Genomic DNA, 25,100 nt, shown 5'->3' with positions numbered 1-25,100 from the left:
CACTTTTCCCGACAGCTTTCACAGTTTTGACCTTGGCCCGCTTGCACGAATGTTTAGGAAAATCCTCAGTGGTGTCCTCAGGAGCTTCAGTGGTGCCTCAACGCTGCTTGAGGACAGCGATGAGGAATTTCCTCAACGTTCCTGCAAGTGGGCCAATTTAGTGTTAGAGCACATAGTAGACCACTGCATGGAATTAAGATTTGTGGTGGGCCAGCCAAGGCTACTTTCATCTGTAGAAACTGGCACAGATAGGGGCTGTGCCAGGGTATTTACCACACCAGCATGATCGATTGAAAATGTGGACCACGTGATCAACATCTATGCAGTGCTCTATTTTGACAAGCAATGTAATGTGTGAAATGGTGTTTACAATAGTTACTTGTGCAGTCTAACAAGGTTGTGCTGAAAAGACTGCTTGAGATGCATGGTTGTTACTCCACTGCGGGCCTCGGAGAGTTGAAGTAACTATAACATGGTTATCTTCGGTGCTAATCCCAGCAGTTGTACTCCTGGTGACAGGAAGAGGGATTAGGTTTAACCTGGGAGTGACTGAGTGGAACAAGAGTATTGGCTAGAATCTATGAGATTACACTGTGGAAAGAAATAAAGCGTTCTTACAGCAAACTACAGTTTGATTCTCACTTCGGTTCCTTAAGCCTCGTAGAATCGGCTGCATCTTTGGGTAAATGCTGTAGTTGGCAGTAAATTTTTGCTCATAAGCTCATTTGATGAAACGGACCTACACGGTGCACGGCCCTTTAAAGTTTTTCCCTTTGAAACAAAGAAATAAGCCACATGGTGTATCAACCTGATGATGTCTCTTTATTTGTTTCCATTATATTAGCATGTACATAATCTTTAGACATTCCAGCAAACCGAATGCCTATAACATGCGACAAAAGGTGGTAGACGGCAACAAAGTTGGCTGCCACAAAAAAGGGGTGGACTGCAAACGCATTGAAGTCACTGACATCCGTATTACACATACACGTAAACTGAGCATCATCGGCAATGCCGGACTATACATTATCGAAACATACTGCGCAACCTAGGGTAAGCCAACGCAATACAACATATAAAACTTTCGCGACACCCTCGCCTAGTCCTCAGTTTCGCTAGCTTTGCTACAATGTCCTCTCCAACTTCAACACTGTTTCTACTTTGTAACTTGGTGCATAGCATGGGCAAGGTAGTCCACGTTTTTGGACGAGATCCCGGCAACCGATATACGCCCGTCTTTCGTCAGGTAGACGCTGAACTCTTTCGTCAGCTTCTCCACCTGATCCGGCGTCATGCCTGTGAAGCAGAACATGCCGATCTGGTCCGTGATGTGATCCCAGTTCCTCGTCGACCCTTCCCTCTTGAGACCGTCCTTGAGTCGTGTCCTCATGTTCATGATCCTGTCTGCCATGCCCTTCACGTCCTGCAGCCACTGTTGCCGCAGCTGCTGGTCGGTTAGGATGAGGTGGGCGATTCGGGCACCGTTGATTGGAGGGTTCGAGTACATTGGACGGACAATTATCTTAATCTGCGACATGGCCCGGTCGGCTTCGTCCTTTGACTCGCAGACCAGAGTGAAAGCTCCGATCCGTTCGCCGTACAGTCCCATGTTCTTTGCGAAGGACTGCGAGACTGCAAATCCGTGACCGTCCTGCGCGAACAGTCTGACCGCTGCGGCATCTCTGTCGATGTCTCCGGTTGCAAAGCCCTGATATGCCATGTCTAAAAAGGGGAAAAGCTTGCGGCTCTTGATGACCTTCGAGATTTCCTTCCACTGGTCTAGTTTTGGATCAACACCGGTTGGGTTATGAGCGCAGGCGTGAAGCAAGATTACCGATTTTTCCGGAATCTTCGCGATGTCTTCTAAGGCGCCGTTGAAGTCAAATCCGCAGGTCTTCGGGTCATAGTAGCGGTACTGTTTCACCGTCAGACCGGCTCGCTTAAACAGAGGTATGTGGTTGCCCCAGGTTGGAGATGGCATGTACACGTCTTTGTTGCCGGGGAAGAACTGACCCAAGAAATAGGCTCCAATTGTGAGAGACCCTGTTCCGGATATACCCTGAATGGTGGCGTTTTGTTTGTTTTGAAGAACGGGACTGTTGTCACCGAACGCGAGCCGGGCCGAGGCGTTGCAGAAATCGGCAAAGCCGCTGATGGGTAGGTATTCCTTGTCCTGCTTCTTGGAAAGTAAGATTTCTTCCGCTTTACGTACGCTGGGAAGGACGTATGGTTTGCCCTCGTCGTCCCGGTACGCTCCGACTCCGAGGTTCATCTTCTTTGGGTTGGAGTCCCGTTTGAAAGCTTCGGTGACGCCGAGGATTGCGTCCGGCGGCCCCATCTCGACTTGCGACCACCATGAACACAGTCGGGCGGAATTTGCCTTTGAAAATTGACAACAGAGGACTCTTTTCGTAATCATCTTGTGAGGTATGGTTCAGCGAACAGTGCGAGCGAGGTCAAAAGGTCGAGGATGCGATCCAAGCCGGCAAACACATACGGCAAAACAGGCAGTAAATATACACGCAGAAGCACACGAGCCGAGGAGGAGCGGCTGCCCTTGGTTGCCCGACGAGCTATCTGAGATTTCCGCTCACTACAGTCTAGAGTGGTGCAAGGCGTGTGCAGATTGAGATACTCTTTACGATAATTTCACGTGGAAGCGCTGTTATCAGGGGGTCGGCATCGTCAGCATACGCGTCTTGTTTTTGTGTCTCCCGTGATTGCTCTTTACGACGCACTTCCGACGCAGTGCAATGTGGGAGCAACATCTGCGCGGGGAAGCGTAGCAGACGACATCTTTTCCGGCTGTCAGCTGCATGGTCTGTTTTTAGTTAGTATCATTTAGTGTCCTGCAAGACGAGTTTCTTTTTCAAAATAAAGCTTTTCTTCTTATTTTGGACGACACTACACGACTCAGAATCACAGGATCGTGCAGGGAGATTTCGTTGACCCATTACTGGAGGCAAAATAAAGGTGGAGCCTCCGTACATTGCTTCTCAAAACATTTTATTTTTGTACACTGATGCTTATGTTGTACCTGTCGTTGCAACCTTTCTACTCTTTAGTGCTTACGCTCTGAGAGCAACATAGACAAACAAAAACGTTGAAACACTGAAAAAAAAAAAAACACACACACACGAAGAGAAAGGTGCACGAGGAAGAGAAGGTGCCCCACCTCCCCCACTACCGCCAACGCTGTGTCGTAGCCAAAAGGGGGTTCAGGGCTAACGCCCCCCCCCCCCCTCCCTCGACAGCGTGGTGCGCTTGGGAGAGGGATACGTGGATGAAACCCTCCTCCCCCATCTAACGGCCACATAAAATCCCTCCCGAAATATTTTTCTGGCAACGCCACTGCCCGAACGAAGTCGATGTTGTCCACGCCAATATCAAAATACCAATATGTGTATCAGCATAACTATTATATATTTTCTGGATACTATATCGATACTCTGTATCGATATCATATCGATATCCAAAATTTCGATGTTTTCCAGTTGTAATCCCTACCGATTCTGATCTGTGACGCATGACCATGGGCGCCGCCAGGATCTTTTCCGGGGGTGGGGTGGGGGAGAGAATGTTTGGAGTGGTGGCTTTCGCGGTACGGGATCCGCCCGCACCTACATTGTCTTGCCTCAGAAACCCTACGTTTCTTGAACGTAGAGAGCAACAAGGAATCATAACTGGTGATTGTGTTGCAACGGCTGGCCAAGCTGGGAGGGGCAAGCAATATCTCCTGTGGTTCCCCCACAATACACCGCGCAGATGCAACCGAGTACGCGGGCAGCTTGAGGTGGGGCAACTCATTACCAATCAGGCCAAAGTTGTTCAATCATTCTGGATACAGCAAGATCACTTTTACATCTAGAAAAGAAAACGTCTGACCGCACAACGCTATACCGACCGACGACGACGACGACGATGTCTTTTCTCATCTGCCAGTCCATCTCGTCTGCTAACCAGTGTATCGAATCTTGCTTTCTGCTCGTGAGCTGCGGAACGCTCGCCGAAGGACCCAAAAACGATCAAAACAACGGCCCCTGTTCTCAGCAGCCCGGATTCGAGTTTCAGTCAACTATGGTCGATGACATGGCTGTTAATCGAAGACGCGTTCGCACGTCTGCCAGGCAGTTCGAACTCGTCCTCGATTTCATGGAGACGCATCCGAATCTGGCTTCGTCCCGTCTCGGATCCACGTTCACCATCAAAGACCGTCGCCGGGAGTGGAACGAGTTCGCAGACTTCCTTAACAGCCATCAACTTGGGGCTTACAAGGATTCGGACAAGTGGCGAAAAGTAAGCATGCCTTGTCAGAATGCCCTCAAAAAAAAAAAAGCAAAAAACAAAGATCATACACGGTTCCAACTGTCTACTGGCACAAAGTTGCCCGCAAATAAACGCAGATGTCTTATATTTAGGGAGTGACTTTTTCGGGTTAAACCCGATTCCGCCCGGTTATTCCCCCCGAACTGACCACCGACCAATCCCCCCCCCCCTCCAAAACCGAGGGTCTGGATCCGGCCCTGCAACCAGCTACTTCTCACGGTCTCAACAGTTTTCGAAGCAGACGACAGAATCGCTGTCAGCTACGTTGTCGTCTGCAAAATACGTGCCAGGCACAAAATTACAGAAAACATTATAAGTGGCTATTCTGGACCCCTTCCACTGTACAAGATGTTTTTTGTACAAAATTGCATTGCTTACTACTAATACGCAGGTATGGAACGACTTCAAGAGTGCTACAAAGCAGAAAGCCCTGAAGATCGCGTCTGGCAAAGGGACTGTTGAGAATCTGACACCAATCGAAGAACGTCTTCTGCGGATTCTCGACTGGAATCCTTCCATCAAGCAAGAACCTTTCATTAAATCGGTACGTGTTCAAAGGCGGTTTCAAAGCGCTGTATCGTGACAAAGACGGGGAACTGACTGACCGCTATACAAACAGGAAGCATGCGTCTTGCCTCCTAAGATATTGTACAGTGTAATTTCGAGAGTATATCCAGAGTATAATTTGTACTCTGGATCGAAATTTTTTCCAGGATATCCTATTCGTTCAGTTGTGGAGGTTCACTTCAAAGGCACGGTTTTATTGCGCGCCTCAGATCGAACACTAGTCCATTACTGGTCCGTGTTTGAGCGATGTGTCTATTCTCTAATTGGCGTAGTCACGAAAGAAAGAGAAAGAGGGAAAAGGAACGTGGGAGTTCAGGTTATTTATCACCAGAGATCCTAGGATTCAGTTCGTCACGGAACATGCGGATTTTGAGTTTGCTCACTAAAAAAAGAAAAACTAATTTGGCGTATGTCGAAACGGAAATCCACAACCTTTCTTTTTTGGGGTGCTCAAAGAGGTGTATTTTGCTTCCGTTCTTGCGGTAGAAAATAGTGCTACACAGGAATTTTCCCGGCACCCCTCCTACACCCCCCAAAAATCTTGCAACACCCCTCCAAATTGTCTGCCAGAAAGGCCAGAAAAGCTGCAAATATAGGTGCCACCCCACCCCACACCCCTACGGAACACCGACACTCCTGCGAGACGAAAATCCTGGGAATATCCCTGGTGCTACACACTTCGGCACGGATCTTAGACAATAGACCTCTACCCGGGGAACGTCATCATGACGTTGGTAGACAGATTGAAACCGAAACAAATCGGAAGGGGAGGGCTGGGAAGTAGGACCGAAGGTCGTGTCCCTTGTAGGGACCATCGTAATCCCCTCAAGACCGTGGCTTTCGGGCGCGACAGAGCAGAAATTGAGTAAATTAAGAATTTTGTTCCAAGAAGAGCAAGATAATTCGACACAAATTTCTGCAACATTTTTCTGCTTCCTATACCGTGGACATTCCCCAGAATATACTCCAGCGGAAGATGCGAAAAATGTCATAGCTTTCTGCTGTCACGTGAACGCGAGCGGTAAAACAACTCAACGTCGTGTCTTCACATGCACAGCAGCTAAACGTGGTGAATATCCTGCGACACCTGCGGCACATCCACAAGATATTCCGTAGCAGACGACAGTCTGAAAAGACGTTGACGGCGTCATCTGCCAAGTGTCGTCTGCGTGTCTGCGTCCACTCTGCTCGCTGTCTACACAGCGCGCCCTCGCCTCGCATATTTATCTGCTCCCACGTCATGCTGCACCATACGATTCTGGCACCGTGTGAATGCTCAGCATAACACGGAGCTGAACTTCGGCTCCGTTGGCAGTTTTTTCGCTTTTTCTCCCACTAGAATCTCTCCGTGAGGATGCCACAGAATTCACTTCGTGGGGCAAGTAGGCGGGACACGTGAAGCCTGAAAATATGTAATCTGGAGAGTTGTGACAGGGCAAGGTTATTATGCCGGCGTGAGACCAGTATTACGTTTGCTTTTTGCCGGGGCGAAACGTGGAATTCGTATTATTTTAGCATTGAATTCGGACGTTTTGTTTTTCCGCGGAAAGCTATAGGATCCCTAGACAACGAATTTTGAAAAGTAGACACGAGTTCTTGTTCGTGGAACTGATTCAGTTGTGTAGGTTCCCATGAGATCTATCTGAACCATGTCGTTCTTTGTGAATGACCCCTAACGAAAATAACCTGGCAGCGGAGAAGGCACCGCTGCTCTAATGAAAACTTTGAGATGGCTTGTGGTGCCAAGACGTCTCTCTCCTCTTCGTTCTTTTCTTCCTTTCGTTTCATATTTTTACACATATTTATTATGTTATATATATATATATACAGGGTGTTTCAGTTAAATCCCCGGGCAGAACTAATTCGCGAACGGGTGCACCAATCGAACTTTTTTTTTTTTTACAAATATCTGCCCGATACCACCTACAAGCTGCGCACCGTGTGAATGTATGGGAGGAGCTCATTATTTAAATAAAAATTCAAATGAATTTCGTGAAAAAAACATGACTTCTAAAGCAGGGCGTCGTCGGCATTGAAATGGGTACTACCCCTTTAGGGGCCTTCGGTGGATACCTTTTCGAGAAAAATCTGCCTCCGAAGCGGGTCAGTTGTTGCAGTAATTAATTGGTGTCGGTTTCCACAATTTTGTCGCTGCGAAGCGCAAAATGACGTAATTCATTCGTGTAATTCATTCGTGTAAGGACGTGATTCATTGGTGGATAAGGGAGTGGAAGAGCGTCCTTTTGCGCTTCACCGCGACCAGGAGCGACAAAAATATGTAAACCGAAACCAATTTATTACTGCAACAAATGACCCGCTTCGGCGGCAGATTTTTCTCTAAAAGGTGTCCACTGGAGGTCCCAAAAGGGGTAGTACCCATTTTTATGCCGACGGCGCTCTGCTTTAGAAATTGGTTTGAATTTTTATTTAAAAAAAACTATGCGATTGGTGCACCCGTTCGCAAATTATTTAGCCTGACTGAAACACCCTCCTTACAGGGGAAGGATACCTCACCTAACGCGATAAAAAAAAACATATAAAAATCTACTTGTCTGAACATTATGGGGTCAGCGCTATTTATCTCGCGGGAGGATTTTGCCATTGCTACTTCGGAACACTTTTATCAAATTTCAAGAAGAAAGAAGAAATCGAATTTTCCCAATTGATCTCCGAGTCAACGTAACGTACAGGAAGGGCACGCTCTGTTTACGCCATTGCATTGCAAACTGCACTCCCTGATACGTTGATAAGAGTTGGAAACAAAAATTGCGAAATCCGCCGTTTCGAGGCGCGGAACTTGTCGGCCGAGCTCAATACACCTCTCCCTGTTTCTAAACAAATGACGTCATAGTGTTTGACAGCGCCGCCACTTTGGTAGAGTTGAACTATGCTCCAAGCTAGGGGCGAACGAGGTCGCGCCCGAAAGCCACGGTCTTGAGGGGATTACGATGGTCCCTGAATGGGACTCGACCTTCGGTCCAACTTTTCTTTCAACAGGAGGCAGCGAAGAAGTGCCATTCGTGGAATCCAGCCCTCCCCTTCCGATTTGTTTCGGTTTCAGTCTGTCTACCAATGTTATGATGACGTTTCTCGGGTGGAGGTCTATAGACCTTTTTTTTACGTACGCGTCGTACCCTAGCGGCTTTCCAGCGAACCACGCTCGGAGCGCGTCAAAACAAATCCACGTGGGTAGCACAAAGGACCAAAACCGGTTCGGAGTGGGACCGACGAGCTGGCGCCGTTCGTACGGTCTCCCCACTGGTCCCCACATCTTGTCGTCCCCATACTGCGCCATCTAGTGAAGACGGAGATAACCCTCTCCGGCGCCTCAAGGTGATGCGCATGCGCATAGGCCATTGTGAAAAAGGTTCATTGAAATCAGGTCTTGCGTTGCTTTGGATCGACAAACGGCACATTTTTGTGAATAAAAAAAAAAAAACACGAAGAAACGAGGCACGAAGCTTTCACCACGTCACGAGAGCATTGTGTCTACCGTCCACGGCTGTTTTCTCCGACTGTTTTATTGTAAATAGACCTCTCCCTGCTTGTCAACAAATGACGTCATAGTGTTCGACAGCGCCACCAATTTGGTACAGTTAACTACGGTCGAAGCTAGGGGTGAACAAGGTTGCACTCGAAAGCCACGGTCTTGGGGGGATTAGGATGGTCCCTGAAAGGGACGCGACCTTCGGTCCTACTTTTCTTTCAATATATCTTTACCCGAGAAACTTCATCATGAAGTTGGTAGACAGACCGAAACAAATCGGAAGGGGATGGCTGAGTTTCACGAATGCGCACTCGTTCGCTGCCTCCTAATGAAAGAAAAGTAGGACCGAATGTCGCGTCCCTTTCAGAGACCATCGTAATTTGTTTACAAACATGGAGAGGTCTATTAGTAAGCTCCCACAGTTCAAAGCGACGCTAAGCACTCTGGGATTTTCTGAAGTCGTCTATTCGTCGCTCGCCGAGACGCGTTCGCTTGTATTTGCCGCTGCGAAGCAGTTCGCCGAAGAGCTTCTCCCCCAGTGCAAGAACAAAATGAGCCACGCCGCAATCCCATTTTTGTCCCTATCCATGTGTCTGTCATCAGCCAGCAGCACACTGACATGACGGGTCGCGCGATAAGGCTTTCATTGTGATAATGTCACACTCTCCACTCAGGCGGAGTCAACAGTTCCGCAAGTCCGAATTTCAGCAAGCCCACTTGGGAGACCGACAAATTTTCGGCTGCCAAACTTTCGTAGAAACTTGATTAAAAACTGTCCTGACTTTTGTTGGGATTGTTTATTGTGGCCATAGGCTATCGAATTATCCTTCACTTGGCTAATTTTCGAGATCAATTAGCTAAATTAGGTTAACTAATGCGCGACATGTGTGCTAGCTACCACAAGGCGTGGCAAAAACGTAGCAGGGCTAAATACCCCGTATGTGCTTACGCTGCATACCTCTTTTTATATATTTTAAAATGGTTACTGAAACGCCATGTATATAGTCTCGTAACTTAACCTCACCGCGGTATGAAAAAAAAGTTTCGAAAAACCATAATATATATAGAAAAAATAATCATTCAATCGTCTCCGATAACGGCCAGTGTTCCCGTCGGGAAAAAAACTCACGCTGTCCTATATCTAAAGGTCAGAGTCCCGTTTCGAAGAATTTCAATCTGGAAATTGATTATATTTCTGGAACATACGCGTAGACTCCTCACAGCGTAGGCTCTTTTGTATATGCTTCGGTCTGCAAAAAGAAATGTGGCCTTAGGTCGGAGCGCATAGTAGATTTCCATAATGCATGCATATATGCTTGGGTATAGGACTCTCATACCCATCAAACAACCTCTCCTTCTTTTATTATTTAGAAACTTTACACGTTCCGCATTACATGCACACAACACTGTAAAAAAAAAAAAAACAAGAAAAAAACGCAGGATCACCGCGTTCGATACCTGTCACAGTCCAATCGATAACCGGCCAACGAGAGGCGAAAAAATATCGCACATAAAACACAGCCGAAGGAGACGAGGCAGAACCCAACGGGAAATGCACGCGCAACGCAGGGCAGACTGCCCACGTCAAAAAACTTATCGAAAATCGAAGAAACGATCGTTGCCTGTAGCGAACGGTAGGCGGAGCTTCCGAGCCCGGGTTCTCGGCTTCGCCACCAGAGCCCTCGCCGTCGTTCATTTTTGTCTTCTGCTTCTTTTTTTTTTTTTTTTCTATCGCCGGACGTCGGCTGTCGTCATATCGTGTAACGATAAGCGTTTCGATGGACGCATCTCCTCCGGCGAGTCGTCGAGACAACATGGCGGCCTCCGTGGACCTAGGGCCGCGGCGCGCTAGCAGGACGTCGGCGAGGCAGTTTCAGATCTTGCTGGACTATATCGAGGCGCATCCTTGCATGGTGAGCTCTCGCGTGCCTTCGTCGTACGGTGAGCGGGAGCGACACTGGCAGGTGGTGACCGGTATGCTGAACGCTGATCCGGTCAGCGTACCCAAAGGAAAGGATAAGTGGAAGAAGGTAAGTGGACATTAAGTGGACATTGAGTTGCGAGAATACTCGTTGTGGTGTTTGTCATTAGCAAGTGCGGGAAGTTTGCCTGCAGTGTGACGGCGGGTGATGTCGAAGATGTAGTGGTGGTGGTGTGCTCTAGAAGAAAATGTTTTAAAGAGCAATAAACGAAAACGTAAGGGAGGGTTTCCTTGATCAAAGAGATGTGGCTTCAACCGCTGCGTAGTTTATGGGATTTCTAAAGTGACCAGGCAATAAAATGGTGCCCACAGACATTTAAAATCAACTAACGAAAATTAAATAAGTAATCAATATAATTAATTAAACATTTTCATAGTGTGCATAAAAACATGCTTGATGGGAGAGGTGTTTATATTCACAATGAAATGCATGCGTAAAAAAAGAAAAGCGCCTCTACGAAGCGCGCACAGCACATCTAACACTAATTAATAATTGTAAGTAATAGTAATAATAATGGTGGCTACTAATGGTAAATTACCAGTTCTACACCAGTTGTGTTACTGGTGCGAACAGTGATGCATACAGTCGATCGGAATGAAATTCCACATTACTGACCTCCAACAAAACATTGTTTTAGTATGTTACATCATACATGTATCCTTTGCACCTGCAAGAAAGGAGGAAATTTGAAATTAGGAGTCGACCCTCGAACAACTTTTTTTTAGCAACAACTGCTAAGTCGGCCCTTGATGTCATTCAATTAATCATCACATCAGTCAGTCACAGCGCTTAAATCGCACATCACGCCAATTTGACATCACATTCACTTTTATTCACGTCACATCACTTTCACTCACACACCAATCAGGTTCCCTCCTTCACAGGAGCGGATCCAGACCCTCCGTTTGGGACCGTGGTTTGCGGGAGGGGTGGTGTCTTTGTCGGAACGCGTAGTGGGGGAGGGGAGAGAAGGAAACAAACTGACCTACCTTTTTAGGGGGCAATCATCCAACCCCACCTGGATCTACACTAAAATAAATAATTACATTGACCTAATTACTCTTAGGGAACAACTTGACCACTCTGCTTAGCCACTGGTGACGCAGTCGACTCGTTTGCGAAACTGAGTAATATAACTGTTACTGACTGTCGTCTGTTTACAAGGGGGGAGGCCTCGCAATCTTCCGCGTAGCGTTATCGATGACCATGCAGCGTTCGATAACCGACATCCTGGTCTTCGCTTTATCTCTTCCGGCGCGTGATGGAGGCCTGTGCGCTGTTGGGTAAGGACGGCGATGGGCGAGAAAGTAACAATACTGAGCTTTGGGGCAACAAGACATTATTCAGGATCGGAAGCACTAAAGGGGGGGGGGGTCATTTTCTCGCTTATTTTTTTGTGTCCGTGTGCGTGTGTGGTAAGAAGAGAGAAAACACCGGAAAGTCTTCACTATTACCGGGCATATTACTTCCTAACTTAATACTACGTACAGCGCAATCGTTCTGCAATGAACATGGGAAGGGATACACTTTCTTTTCTGCCGGGATCCTGATCAGTGTGACGCTTTGACTGGTTGGATCTCATGACTCGCCTGTCACGTAACCGGCTGAATCTCCTGACTCGATGGATCTCTTGACTGGGTTGGAATTAACTCTTGACGCTTTGGATTTTTGACTCGCCTGTCACGTGACCGTATGGATCTCTTGACTCGATGGATCTCTTGACTCGCTGGATTTCTTGACCGGAGGCGCCTCTGTAGGGTGTGCACAGGAAAGAAAGGAAGAGGAGAGGTTGTCGCCAAACATTTTTGGGAGTCTATGAGGAGAGGGGGAACCTGGAAAAATTACTGAGAAGGAGTCGTCACTACACAATGCTCAAAACACTGATTGGGCTCTGGGCATGCGCACTGACAACCCGGATGTTATTTCTTTGGGTGATGAAGACTGGGAGGTGGTGAGCTCGAATCCCACCACCGGTTGTGCTCTATGAGGTTTTCCCTGGGATTTGTGTGAGGAGTGATTTTTTCGGGTGACACCCGATTTCTCCCCGAATTCCAGACACTATGAAATCACCGTTTCCACTGAGGACAAACAGAGGTCGCCACGTGTAACAGATGTAAGCTTGGTTCACATAGAAATACACCCATGTGTGTCAGTATAGTGTGAGTACTGTTGATGACTTCGGGGATTAGCGCTGGTAGATAACAAGAAACAAATAAAACAAGATTTGAAAAATTAAAAAGACTAGGAAATAGACAAGCGGAGAAACAAACGCCCGATAACCATCCCGAGTGCACAATTATCGCCCGATTTCTCCCCGAATTTCAGATTTTAAAAATGGCGTCCGATTTTTGAGCCCCGAATCTGAGAAAGGCTTTTATCCCGAGAGAGTCACTCCCTAGTTTTGTGGTAGACTTTCCAGATGAACTTCCCCTTGATGTCGGCCCAAGACCAGGGACGGATCCAGACCTTCGGTTTGGGGGAGGGGTTCTTTGCCGGAGCGCATAGTGGGGGAGGGGAGAGAGGGAAATCCAATGTATAATCTGACGTTTGGGGGGGGGCGATCGTGCAACCCTCCCCCCTTCCTTGGATCCGCCACTGTCCATGACGCATACTAACTCACCTATCCCCCCACTCCCTAAAGTGCCCTAAAGCGCTTCGGTAACCCTACTTTGAGCCTGGCTAAAATGTAGAGTCCAAGAATAGAGTACCCAAGTGGGACCACCGGGGCCAAATTGAAATTTGGGGTCATCACTGCGCACGCCCAGAACCCAATTAGTGCTTCGATCTTTTTTAGCGGCGCACGTACGCTATTTTTGTTTACGAAAATAGCGGAGGTACCCAAAATCGCTTCAAAGCGAACTTGCGTCACCCTCGCGCGGCGCGAGATATTCCGGAGGAACTTTTAGACCACCGGGAACTTAATAAAAGAACCACACGACGTTTAGTGCAACATAAATGAACGCAAATTTAACGCAAACCAACACGCTTATTTTTATTATTGTATTATATTAATTCCGTAGTCCAGATGAGCACTGTGTCTACCGTCTGGTGGTGGCGCAAGCGCAATGTGCTCGCATTTTGGGTTTGCGTCCGGTGGAGAACTTCTGAAACTCTCTCGTGCTAGTGCAACGCGGCAAAACCGCTCCAAGTTCCCGCTGCTCATAATAATAATTCGGGGCTTTACGTCGCCAGACAACTGCGTCCTGCTCCTTGTAGTAATCTATCGCGCTTGGAATTTTCGAATTTTTAAAAATTGCGGTTCACGGTAACTACAGGGTGTGACTGGGCTGTTGAAACGCTGCTCCACGGACGGCGTTACAGCGCCGTGGTGGTGGTGGTGGAAAACTGATCGCCGAGGTCGGCCCACGCTTTAAGCGGGCAACGTCACGACTAAACGCAGAAAAAAAGAAAAAAAAAAAGAAGAGGAAGAATTTAAAAAAAAGTCACGGTGCCGTCAACGCACAACACTCAATCGCCTGGGATCGCAGTAAGCGAGGGGAGCTACGACTCAACTGCTCTTCACAACGCCGCCATTTTGATTCCTTATAATACGGGATTCGTTATAACGCGAAATTCGCATTATAACTTCGCGCTACGACGCTCAATCACTTTTGAAATTTACCAGGATTAAATCTATTTCATACGTAGACACTATTGAGCCACGAATCTGTAATGGCCGAGCGTGGCATGCCGGCGTAGGTATATTCCACAGGGTACCACCCTATACATAAACTTTATATGAAGGTTTGCCCTCACATAACGCGTCACTGTGTTTCAGAGTCTTCTCTGTTTTTTCAGACGTGGTTCGACTGGAAGTGTAATGTCAGGTCCAAGGCTCGGAGCAACGGCACCAAGAATCTGACTCCGCTCGAGAAGCGACTCATCACCCTCACTGGTCTCATCGACGGAGATGACGGCGATGCTTCCAAAATTCTGGTCTGTGCCGCTGCTGCCACGATAATAAACTTGCATGCTGTCCTTCCCATCATACTTGAAGCCTCCGTTCTGGGCACAAACACACACACACACACCAGACACATGCTGTATCTTTCGTGATCTTATCAGTAGGGCCCGGAAATTTAAGCACTAAAAACGATGGAAATAGGCAAGCATTTAGGCCCTCAAAAATACCAAAATAGGCAATAAAATATTCAAAAATAGGCACTTTTGACTTTGTTGCTGTTTGAGAATGCTCCATCAAGGAAAACTTGCTCGTTTCAATGCGACTGTGCCGTACAAGCTTTGGCGTCTGGTACACGAATGCTGCTGCGGCCTGGTACCGCGCTATATCGAATACTTTTAGTTCTTCGCTCTGGAAGATCTCAAAAGGTTGAGAAGTCACATATTTTGATCAAATGTACATGAACCCCTTATAGCAAACCAAGTTACTGAAACAAAACGCAAAAAAAAAACGAACAAAAGGCGCAAACACGCAGAGACAAAAAGCCGCACTCAGCACGGCCCTGAAAGGCGCACTCACACTTACACCTCCAAAATAGACTATTATGGCGTCTAAATATGTTCAAAAAAGCTACAATTCAACAGAGCCGATAAAAAGGCAGGCAACCCTTGCCCGCAAAATGTCGCATTTAGGCGTTTATAGGCATTTCTTGGCAAATGCCTAAAAATCTCCCTGAACAATCCCTCCCTGAACAATTGCCTAGCGGCGCCCCTGCCTATATGTATATTGATTGCAAAAAAAGTATATACCAACAATACCTACCGTATATACCAAGAGCATATACGAACCACGACGCCTTTATCCTTATCGGGGATTTTCGTGTCATTTCCTCTTGTAATCTTGGAAACGCTCAACACTAACGAAGAAGGTAAATCTCCAAGCACAATAGCGGATCAACCTGTTTTTGCAAAATAACAGCGAATCACGGGAACGTTAATCCACTCTATATTACAAAAAAAAAAAAAAAAAAAGAAGCAGAATCTGGTCTTTTTTTTGCAGTTCTACCTCCACTTCATACTTTCAAGTTCCATGAGCAGCACGCCCGTAAGAAAAAGTTGCGCAGTGCATTCCTAGTTGGACTTGTGACGGTTCACCAACAAAGTCACTTCTGTCTCGTATAGAAACAGCCGGTTGAGTTCACGCAGTTCTTTATGTTTCTCGACTGAATGTGACGTTGATATCAGCTGACCATTTGCTGACCACACCGTTACGTTACGCACATGTTGTCTGATTAGCTTTCAAGTGCAATTTCAATGCACGTACCCTGTGAATGTCTTTCGCAGCAGAGGGCTCTTCGTTACCGACGTCCTTGTCTCCTTTCTCCCCGCAGGAATCTGCATCTGATTCAATCTACGAAGCGGACGAACAGTTTTCCAGCGAATGTAAGTCTTCTCACCTTCCTTACCCTCCTCAACATTCCCTCCTCCCTTTGGTCACGTGATGCATGAAGGTCTATAGGAGTATAATTTCGATTCGAACAACGGCGAATTTGATGTACGTGGGGCCTCTTCGTAAGGTTTCGGCCAGGTGGTGATGTTCAAGGTCTTGAGATCGGGGTTCGCGGCTTCAAGGGGAAGATTTTTATGGGGAAGGGTGGAGCCGACATCAAGGCCAGTACCGGAAACGCGGGTGTGCACCTTTAATAAAGCGGAAAAGCCTTGGGTCTTTGTCCAGGGGAGGAAGAAGGTTCCAAGGTTAAATGCTGTGCGATCAGCTCGGGTTGATATTGAAGCAGGAGTTCCAATGTCAGGCAGAGGTCGAAGACGGTTGAGGAGCGGCGTGGAACACCCTCGCGCAGAAGGGTTCGGAAGCAAACACGGTTTGGAATGGGGTTACCAGAAGGATTGAGCCGTTGGATTCGGGAGCACAAGGGATAGAGATAGGGTTAAGACTTCAGAGTAGGGTTAAGCGTAGGCGGATGTGGTTGAAGCGTTGGATTTGAGAGCAAGAAAGGGTTGGGGAATAGGGTTAAGGCAGTAGGGTAGGGTTAGGTGAGGGTGGAAGTGGTTGACAACCCTTCCAGAAGGGTTGTTACGCCTTTTGGGGGTTCTAAGCGCGGTCGGCGTGTGACGAGAGGGTTTCAAGCCTTTGCCTGGGTGTTGTCGGAAGGGTTGCGTGTGCAAAGAGTTGAGTGGGAGAGTTGAGGCTAACTGGTGGGGTAATGGGTGGGGTAAAGGGTGGGAGTGTTATGGGTTCAGCCCTTTCTGGGGAGCATAGGGTGTATGGATATGATGGGGGAGGTATTAGTGTAGGAGCGCGGGAGGTAGGTTAACTCGTTCCTACGCTGACGGTACATCGGTGGGTGGTTGTTATAGGGTTACGTCTGGCGGTAAAGGATTCGAGACAGCCAGTGTGGTCTTTTGATGTGGGAGGCGTTAGTAGCGGGTTTGCGTGGGAGTGTTGTGTTGTTGTTATGAGCCAGTGTGTTGTTCCGAAGATGTATACCATCGACTGGAAGGGTTGTGGCGGAGGCAGATGTTGATCATGGTGGCGATCGGATGCAGATTCCGTGTGTGATCGGCAGACGTGAACCCCTTGAAGGTCGAAAGCGTGAGGCGGGGTTCGTGGGAGAAAGATCTTCGGGGTCGCAGGGGATGCTTCAAGGTCTGGGATACCTGACAGATGCGGAAGGGATTCTTTGTTACGGAAGCCCTTTTGTTGGACGGAACTTTCCATTTCGTCGATAGAGGAGGGTGCTTCACGAAGGAGTTTTTTTTTTTTTTTGTGTGTGTGGTTGTGAAACATTCATGTTGCAGTCCGAGGTGGACTCGTCCAAAAGGGAGAGGGGATGATATCGAAGCTCGGGTTTTATTTCCTGGATAGTTTTGAAGGGAGTGTGCCAAGGCGATGTGGGATCTTTGCGACTGCTTGGCCTTGATCTCCTTTACGCTGTGGATGGTTCTATAGTGGTACGGGTGGTGGGATTCGGAGTGGGGGCTGCCCCTTTGGACAACAACTCTGCTTTGGTGATTATGAGTGAGGTGCTCCATCACCACAGGCGATGCTCTACCCCATTGCTTGTGGTAATTTCGTAAGTCATTCGGTAAGTCATGGTAACCATGCTGCTTGTTAGACTCGCAGGGTGAAAGGACGATGGAGTAGTTGGAGGTTTTCTAAAAAAGTAAAAAAAGTTATATTTATTTCGTATAAACCTGACTCAAAGATTTATTTGGCGAGTCTTCAGTAAAGATTGCGCGATTCCACGAATTTGCGGAAGAACCCGCGAATCTTTTATTTTATTGTTTTATTTTTTCGGATTTACTGGTTTATACGAATCTCGAGAAAACGTCCGCAGACTTCTCGAAGGAGACCGGCGAAGAAGTATATTAGGAACCATGCTCACGAGGATCTAGAGAATGATGTAACCAGTTCGCAGGTGTGCCAAGAAGAGTTTGTTTATGCATTCAAATGTTTGGGAATGGAAAAGTTTTTCTGTAAATCGATGCTGGAATGTGTTATCCTGACGCGTGTTCGATGCGCACCCCGGATATAACGATGCATGCTACCTTCGCAGGGCACCGGAGCCAGTCGCAAGACAGCAATGGCGTGTCCCCTCCAGGCGATGCGTAAGTACAGACCAGCGCAAAGGTTTACTCGATATATCAAACCGAAACGAAGGACCTAAGTAGACAAGTATTTACTTATGCTGTTGGTTAACTTTACGTTTAGCTTATTCACTGCGCAATTACCAATCATTTTATTCTTTTAGTGGAGTACTTTTCTTTATACACTTTGCATTTACCATATAGTTCGGCGTGTTGTATCCATTAGCTGCTTTTGTGACAGTAAACACCAAAATATTGTCGTCGTCAACATCTCACTTGCACGAACTAGCACGAACGTTGAAGAGATTCCTCAGTGCCGTCCTCGGTAGCTCTGGCAGTGCTTCACTCACGAGCAGCGCGGAAGACTGCAGCGCGTGCAACAAGCGTTGCCGCAGCTACTGAGGACACAATTAAGGAATATCCTCAGCGTTCGATGCAAGCGGGCCGTTACCTAAAACAGTTACTTACGCTGTACAAATCGCATCACGATACTTGGTTATAGTAAACCATAACGGTGTCCGCCCATTTCATCGAACGCCGTTTCATCGACGCCTGACCACGTTGCCGCAAGAAAAAGCGACGGCCACCGATTCGATGGAGCGCCCATTTTCGACGAAATGGCGTTCGATGCAACGGCATTCGATGAAATGTCACGGAACCATATAACATAATATAACATAACGGTGTCCGCCCATTTCATCGAACGCCGTTTCATCGACGCCTGACCAAAGTTAGGTCAGGAGAGCCTTTTACGTATTTCACACGTTGCCGCAAGAAAAAGCGGCGGCCACCGATTCGATGAAACGTCGTTCGATGAAACATCCATTTTCGACTAAATGGCGTTCGATGAAACGGCATTCGATGAAATGTCACGAAAACAAACATGTTCTCCAGTACTAAAAGTCTTCCCGTCTTGTGTACTTTATTTAATGTCGTTGCAGCTCGTTCGGCGAAAACCACGAGGAGTACATCGTCCCGACGCCCGACGGACCGCTGTCCGCAGACCTCACGGACCGCATCATCGTGCTCAGCGATGTCCGTTCCCTTTCCTCACCGTCTCGAATCAAGGAAGAACCGGTCAACGCCGACGACGAGGTCGTCTCCGTCGAGTTTGCACCACAGCCCGCGGTCCAGAACAGCCCGCCCACTGGAAGCGCCGTCACGGAAGACGCTTCTCGACGTCGCGACCCTCGACCCACCGCGTCGAACGTCGAACGTCGTCAGCCACCGTCCACGTCTGCCGTGTGTCTTCTCGAGAAGAAGATGAAGTTAGAGGTCGACGTCCTCCTGGCGACCAAAAGGAAGATGGAAGCTGAAGAGCGAAGGGCCGACGCAGAGGCCGAGTTCTTTCACGAGGAGAAACGGAGGGCTTCTTCGCTAGTGGCGCTTCACGAGGAAGAACAGCGGAAGGTGGTGGCTATGGCGGAATTTCACCGAGAAGAAAAGCGAAAGGCGCATGCCAAGGCGGAGTTGCTGATGGAACACAAGAGGTTCTTCGTGGCACAGCAAAGGACAGAGGTTGTGAGGAGGAAGCTTTTGCTGCTGGAACTGAGGAAGCTGCGTCAGGACATGACGGCGACCGTGAATGATGTGTGTCACAAATAGTGCGCGGTTTGTGAACAAAAATATTGACACCGACTCTTTCCTTCTTCTTCCGTTTCACCGCGCCCGTGTCTTTTGCTTCCGTGCAGTTAAAACGAGGAATGTTGCTAAAGAACAATTTTCACAGGGGTAACACGTCAAGTCGTTGCAAGTCACGATGCTATGGGGTTTGGAGTTGTAAAGTGTGTGTGAGACCCGTTGGAAGAGTGCCTTTTGTATTTTCTTTCATATTTCGCGGAAGATCCATTAAAAAAAATCATGCGAGGGAATGGGGTTCGTTATTGACTGATTTCGGACACCAAGCAAAGAACTAACAGACAAGCATCGCTGTGTGCGTCTGTACGTCGAGATTTGCTGGTTGTCTAGAATTTAATCGGACTCGTAGCAGAACGTGCTAACGCAAAGGATGTGTTGACACTATACGCATTTTATTTGTTACGCAAAGTTTCTTCTATTGAGCCGCTACAACGTTTCGAGTGCTGGAACGGATCGATCGGATCTCTTCCGCTTTGCGAATCCATATCTCTCTTTCCCCCTGTTGCCCACTCAAACCGGATGAAACTGCTGCAAGCGAGAGAGGATCACCCTGCTCGATACGGAGCATGCGTAGAGAGGTATCCAGAGCTCTCGTCTGCTAACGACGAGCGCGCGTGTTTGTCGCGAAAATGGCGTCTCCGAATAAGAAAGTAATATGGAGTGAAAAGGAAGTGCAATACCTCATGGATGTGTGGGGGAGGCACGTCGAGGACCTGCGTCGTGCCAAGAGGAACAGACACGTTTATGAAACGATGGCCTGTGAGCTGGCACAGAGGTACGGCGTTGTTCGTCGCTGCGACGAAGTGCAAAACAAGGTGAAAAACCTCATGCGTGAATACAGGTGCGTCTCTACATCTTTTCGGATACCGTAATTTTCGGTTCACAACACGCATCATGTATAACACGGAATTTTGACCCGTCATCACCCTGCGTGTTATACAAGGTGCAATAAAAAGGGGCGTGCGGGAAGTGTACCACAGGTGGCTGGTACGGTAACCCCCCCCCACCCGCCCTTTTATTGCGTACTACTCGGCAGCCGCTTTGTTTTTACCTGTTGAAATGTGTATAACACGCACTTATACAGAACATGTACGGCAAATTTTCCCAAATTTTTTTCGTGTATAGCGCGTGTTATACATAGAAAATTACGGTATTTTGAGTAGCTATCTAGACAGCTGGCAGATATCGCTCTCTCTCAGAAAGCTGGAAGTGATAGTTAAAAGAAAAAGAAGAAAGTCAGTCTCGTGGTCAGTTGGCGACCGGGTAATCCCGTTCGCCTCAGTTGCGCTTTCTCCATGGTAGCCTGTGCGAGCGCTTCCTCACTTTTGCCGCATGCATAGACGGCATAGATCGAAACTAAAGTAATCTAATGTGTTTGCAAAACAAGCTATTCCACAACCCCACACAGTAATCCATCTAAACGATCTAAACACCGCCCCTGCAGCCGAAGTCTATGGTAAAAAACCCCTCTTCCTTCTGTGCACCTCCCACAGTAGAGGGGCGCGGATGATATATCCGGTCGCCCCTAGGCGCCCCTCAAATGTTTATCGACGCCCCCACTAGATTTGTACCTGTGCGCCCCTACAGCGTGACTTTCGTTCAGCTTCAGACACCTGTCGATAATGATACTGTTATGATGTAACTGTAGTAATGCCCCCCCCCGTCCGTCCGTGCCTGCAATTCTGGATAAACTATTGAGGGGAGGGGGCTTATTTCAGCACTACACACGTCGGCAATGACACAGAAAGCTGTTACAATGTAACTGTAATCAGGGACTTCTCTAGCACCCCCCCCCCAAGAACTTGCAATCACCCCCCCCCCAAAAAAAAGGAAAAATAACAGAGAGCACCTGCAAGACGCCTAAAAAGCCAGAGCAGCAGCAAACCTCCAAGATGAAAATCGTGGAAAATCCCTGACTGCAATATCCCCCCCCCCCCCCCCAGCGTGCTTTTGATCCTGGGTAAATGGCTCCCCCCCCCCACAATACACACACAGAGGTTTTACTTAAGTTTTACTTCACTGCCTTTATGACCAAGCCTTTTCCCCCACCACACTAAGAAGTTAGTTTTGCACACATATACGTGGTGGTATTACCTCCCCAGTTCTTCACCTCAACTCCTACACAGCGTACACTGTGCAAGAGCAGTCCCACAAAGAAACAAATTTCACCATAAAACAAATTTATGTTGCACTTATGTAGGAAATTAATGGTCGGGGGAGATTAGAATCCACAGCGACTGTATTGAACCATGCCCTGCCTTCCTGAGAGGGAGCATCAGATACCCTCGTGTTGTGAGCCCTTGTTTGTCATACAGTTAAATCCATGGCTGGTTCTAGAACCTTGCTTCCTTTTAGGCGTGAGGCTGGGAGGCTGCGAGGTGGTGACGTACAACCTTCAAACTGGAGGTTCTTTGACAAGATTGCCAACTTTTTCACCAAACACGAGATAGACGGCCCAGCTCTCGCAACAACTGCGCATCAAAGTGACCAAGGTATGTCTTACACTTATGAAAGCCCCCAGCCAGGGGGTGGATGGGGGGCTGGTGGTACCAGGGTACCAGGATACCTCCCAAAAATATCTTAAATGTGCCACTTCCAGTCCACGGATTCAGAAGGCGCGACAAGGATATGTGCCCCTGACTACTACTCAATCTATTGTCGTGTTCGACCTGAGAACGGCAGGTTGCCCTATTGTTGTTCCTATTGGCTGCAATAGCTAGCTGCATCACTCTACATCGTAACCAAGGATTGGAACCGAAACTGAACCCGAACCGAAAAACGCTAAAAACCCGCATTTTTTGCTGAACCGGAACTGAACCGAACCAAAACACTTTTTCCCTCGCATTCAACCGAACTGGAACTGAACCGAAATAAATTTCGGTGGTTACCGGTTCGAAAAACGGTTCAGACATAATGTGTGTTGTGAGAGATCGGAACTACGATTTACACAGTGGATTGAGCCGCACTGCCAAACTGTTGGCGCTGCAGTAGAAGTTCTACAGCAGAGTAACTGCATTCCGACTGAAAGACTACATTTCATGCCGTTCCTTGGTTGAACATGCTATACCATTGCTTTGGAGTTGTGTAGATAACATAAGTGGCAAAGGTATGGAAGGCAATGGTAGTCAGGACATGGATCCTATTACAGGATCAGCAAGACGTGAGGAGCAGCAAACTGGACAATATCTGGTGCCCTTTCCTAGCGACAGTAGTGGCGTTACTGGCCAGTCAACCTTACTTGCAGTGCAAGTGCAGCACAGCGCGGAAGAAGCTTCGGAAGTGGTGAGTGCAATGACTTGGGCGATACTGGCTAGCCACACACATGAACACATTTTATTCGCTATTGATACGTCTTAATTCCTATCAAAGTTTATCAAAGCTTGCGCTTGGAACTCTAGCGTTCACTTTAGCTCTGCTTCATACAAATAACACCACACCAGGTCCACACCACGTGCACTGTGAAGCGATGCTGCAGTGACGTAAATATCTGAGTCACACGTCTCACGTAACAATCTATCACAGAAGTTTCAAAGTCTGTAGCAAAATTTGAGTTCCATAGGACTTGATATCAACATGGCACTTGCACCAGATTCACCTGCTCACTGCTCCATACTGCTGCTATGTTGTTCAATGGTGTTACTATGCTGTCGAGGTTTGTGGTCCTGCCTCATTTTCCTCAGCTCCAAAAGAAGCATCCGTTGCCGAAGCACTTCGGTCTTCTTCTGCGCAATCAGTAGGTCAGCACTTGCTGCGGCCTTCCTCTTTTCTTCGAGATGGTGCTCTGTGATGGCTGCGTTTTTTCTAAGTTCCTCCTGAGACCTCATCTTTTCATGGAGAAAAAACTCAGTCTGAGCTCTCAGCTTCTTCCTCTCATCATCACACCTCTTCATCTCTTCCGCTATCAGCAGCATCTTTGAGACAATCTTCCGTTCATCGGCTTCGAGCCTTTTGAGCTCTGCCTCAGCTTTTCTCTTGTTGATCTGCAACAGCTGGATTTCGAGGTTCATTTTGTGTTCTGCAAGAGCTGGTGACTCCCGCAGGGGCTTGGCCGTCCTCGTTGAAGTACCAAGAGGTGCAGTGTCCTCGGAGCTAGCTGCAGGTGCAGTGGTGGTACGCGGACAATTGTACTGCATGTGTTGTTGTTGTTGTGTAGACACATGACTAGCAGAAAAGAGTCCCAGAGTTGCAGAAGGAAGAACTGGATGAGCTTGGGCGGAGTGGACGAGACTGCGTTCCTTGGTTGTTGTTTCAAGAGCTGATGAGTATGCTGGTGTGGTTAGGCTTGCTGACGCGGCTGAAGGAGGAAGGTGATGTGGAGAAATCTCGATGTCGCCCATCGGCTCTTCGATGACCTCCAACTTGACCTTGACTGGTGGTGCGTCAGCCAAGGAACGTACGTCGCTGACAAAGAAGGGCGATCCATCACTCGTGCTGCTGATTCCAGACGTGGAAGGTGCACTTGGGTCTCCTGGTGATGGAACGATGTACTCCTCCTGGCTTTCTCCAGACTGCACACTATAAGGATAAAAGGTCCAAAATGGGTGTCATGATGCAGAAGAATATCAGTTAGTGAGGGATTATCGTGCATGGAAGAGATGGCTGGGACACATTTGTTGTGCAATAAGCCACAGCCAAAAAAGCAGAACTTCATGGAGGGGCATTCCTGCTCTTATGATACATGAGCCAGAGCAGCCTTGTACATGCAGTATACAAGTACAAAAACAGGTTTCAGTCTTGCAGCAGATGAGTAGAAGCCATAGCACTCGAGATACAATCTTGCTGACATAATCAAAGCCACAGCCTGTGTGCTTTCTTCACTGCACAGCTGCATACAATCTGTGAGGAAATAAACAAGTCTGACACTAAGGTGTTATGTGTTATAAATTCTTTCTGGTGCTTCTCTTTTGCATTCATGTTTACAAGGGGCAGTACAGTGGCACATGTCAAATCTGTGATGGCATACTAGTGTCTTTCCAACATTATGAGTCTTATCCACGTATCTCGAGTGATAGACTAAAGCTTTTCCATGCATTTAGCTGTTCACACTTACCTTGGCCTTCTAACTTTGCATTCATGAGCAGTTAAAATGTATCCAAAATGTTTTTGCTGTCGTGCTATTATGAACCATATACTTTTTTGGGTTAAACCCGTTTCGGCCAAATTATTCCCTCCCAAATCAGTTTCAGACCGATTCGGGATAAACGCGATGTCTCTCCGAATTCCAATCACGTATTACGTTGTATCACATACACGATTTAGTAGCAATCTGTGCACACGTATGATGAGAACATTATCCGAGTGCAACAATAAGCTATGTGAAGCAAATTTAATGTGACATCATGTGGTGTTTGTGACAATAAATACTGAGGAATGCATGTTTATATGAATATGGGCACCTCTAACTACGGGCCACTTGCTGGGCAGGAGGAAAAAAGTAACCGCATAACACCCAATTTCACCCCAAATCTGAATTTACACGATAGTACCCCCCGCGCGCAAGTTTTCAAGAATTCAGGTAAAATCCGCTATCTACCCGAAAGCCTTGCGGTCCTTCAACTTGCCGTTCTAGGTAAACTGTCGGAGAAGTTAACCAT

General features: G+C 47.6%; 4 protein-coding genes and 1 long non-coding RNA gene across 16 annotated transcripts in view; 2 read left to right on the top strand and 3 right to left on the bottom strand.

Moving 5' to 3' along the window:
* Positions 1-803: 803 nt before the first annotated feature.
* Positions 804-2,706, bottom strand: LOC135388116 (aspartate aminotransferase, mitochondrial-like). Its single transcript, XM_064617459.1, has one exon. It carries the CDS (start codon positions 2,417-2,419, stop codon positions 1,157-1,159), a length of 1,263 nt encoding a protein of 420 aa, XP_064473529.1. The 5' UTR covers positions 2,420-2,706; the 3' UTR covers positions 804-1,156.
* A 927-nt stretch (positions 2,707-3,633) lies between these two features.
* On the top strand, positions 3,634-19,739 carry LOC135388115 (uncharacterized). 2 transcript variants are annotated; one of them, XM_064617457.1, is made up of 5 exons: positions 3,634-4,296; positions 4,718-4,870; positions 15,654-15,705; positions 17,838-17,889; positions 18,810-19,739. In XM_064617457.1, the coding sequence occupies exons 1-5, from the start codon at positions 3,922-3,924 to the stop codon at positions 19,471-19,473; spliced, it is 1,296 nt and encodes a 431-aa protein (XP_064473527.1). In that variant the 5' UTR covers positions 3,634-3,921; the 3' UTR covers positions 19,474-19,739. The 2 variants fall into 2 exon arrangements, with proteins under 2 accessions (XP_064473527.1, XP_064473528.1); XM_064617458.1 differs by lacking the exons at positions 3,634-4,296; positions 4,718-4,870 and adding exons at positions 10,107-10,410; positions 14,161-14,298.
* Positions 9,740-11,482, bottom strand: LOC135388118 (uncharacterized). The gene is made up of 3 exons (XR_010421285.1): positions 11,352-11,482; positions 10,978-11,029; positions 9,740-10,539 (listed from the first exon to the last, which is right to left on the bottom strand). It is a non-coding gene; the product is annotated as an uncharacterized LOC135388118 (long non-coding RNA).
* Positions 19,740-20,121: 382 nt separating the features above from the next.
* Positions 20,122-25,100, top strand: part of LOC135388107 (zinc finger CCCH domain-containing protein 18-like) — a 67,764-nt gene continuing 62,785 nt past the window's right edge. Inside the window, exons 1-3 of the mRNA XM_064617432.1 lie at positions 20,122-20,347; positions 21,862-21,998; positions 22,655-22,788. Coding sequence (XP_064473502.1) covers positions 20,136-20,347; positions 21,862-21,998; positions 22,655-22,788 — 483 coding nt within the window. The 5' untranslated portion in view covers positions 20,122-20,135. The remainder of the gene's footprint in view (positions 20,348-21,861; positions 21,999-22,654; positions 22,789-25,100) is intronic.
* The window catches only part of LOC135388109 (THAP domain-containing protein 5-like), a 32,647-nt gene continuing 30,367 nt past the window's right edge, over positions 22,821-25,100 (bottom strand). For all 11 annotated transcript variants that reach the window (XM_064617443.1, XM_064617439.1, XM_064617442.1 and 8 more), the window contains one exon: positions 22,821-24,021. In XM_064617443.1, coding sequence (XP_064473513.1) covers positions 23,106-24,021 — 916 coding nt within the window. In that variant the 3' untranslated portion in view covers positions 22,821-23,105. The remainder of the gene's footprint in view (positions 24,022-25,100) is intronic.

This window comes from Ornithodoros turicata, chromosome 3 (genome assembly GCF_037126465.1).
Source record: "Ornithodoros turicata isolate Travis chromosome 3, ASM3712646v1, whole genome shotgun sequence".
Lineage (NCBI taxonomy): Eukaryota > Metazoa > Arthropoda > Arachnida > Ixodida > Argasidae > Ornithodoros > Ornithodoros turicata.
This window is presented reverse-complemented; position numbering and strand designations above follow the sequence as displayed.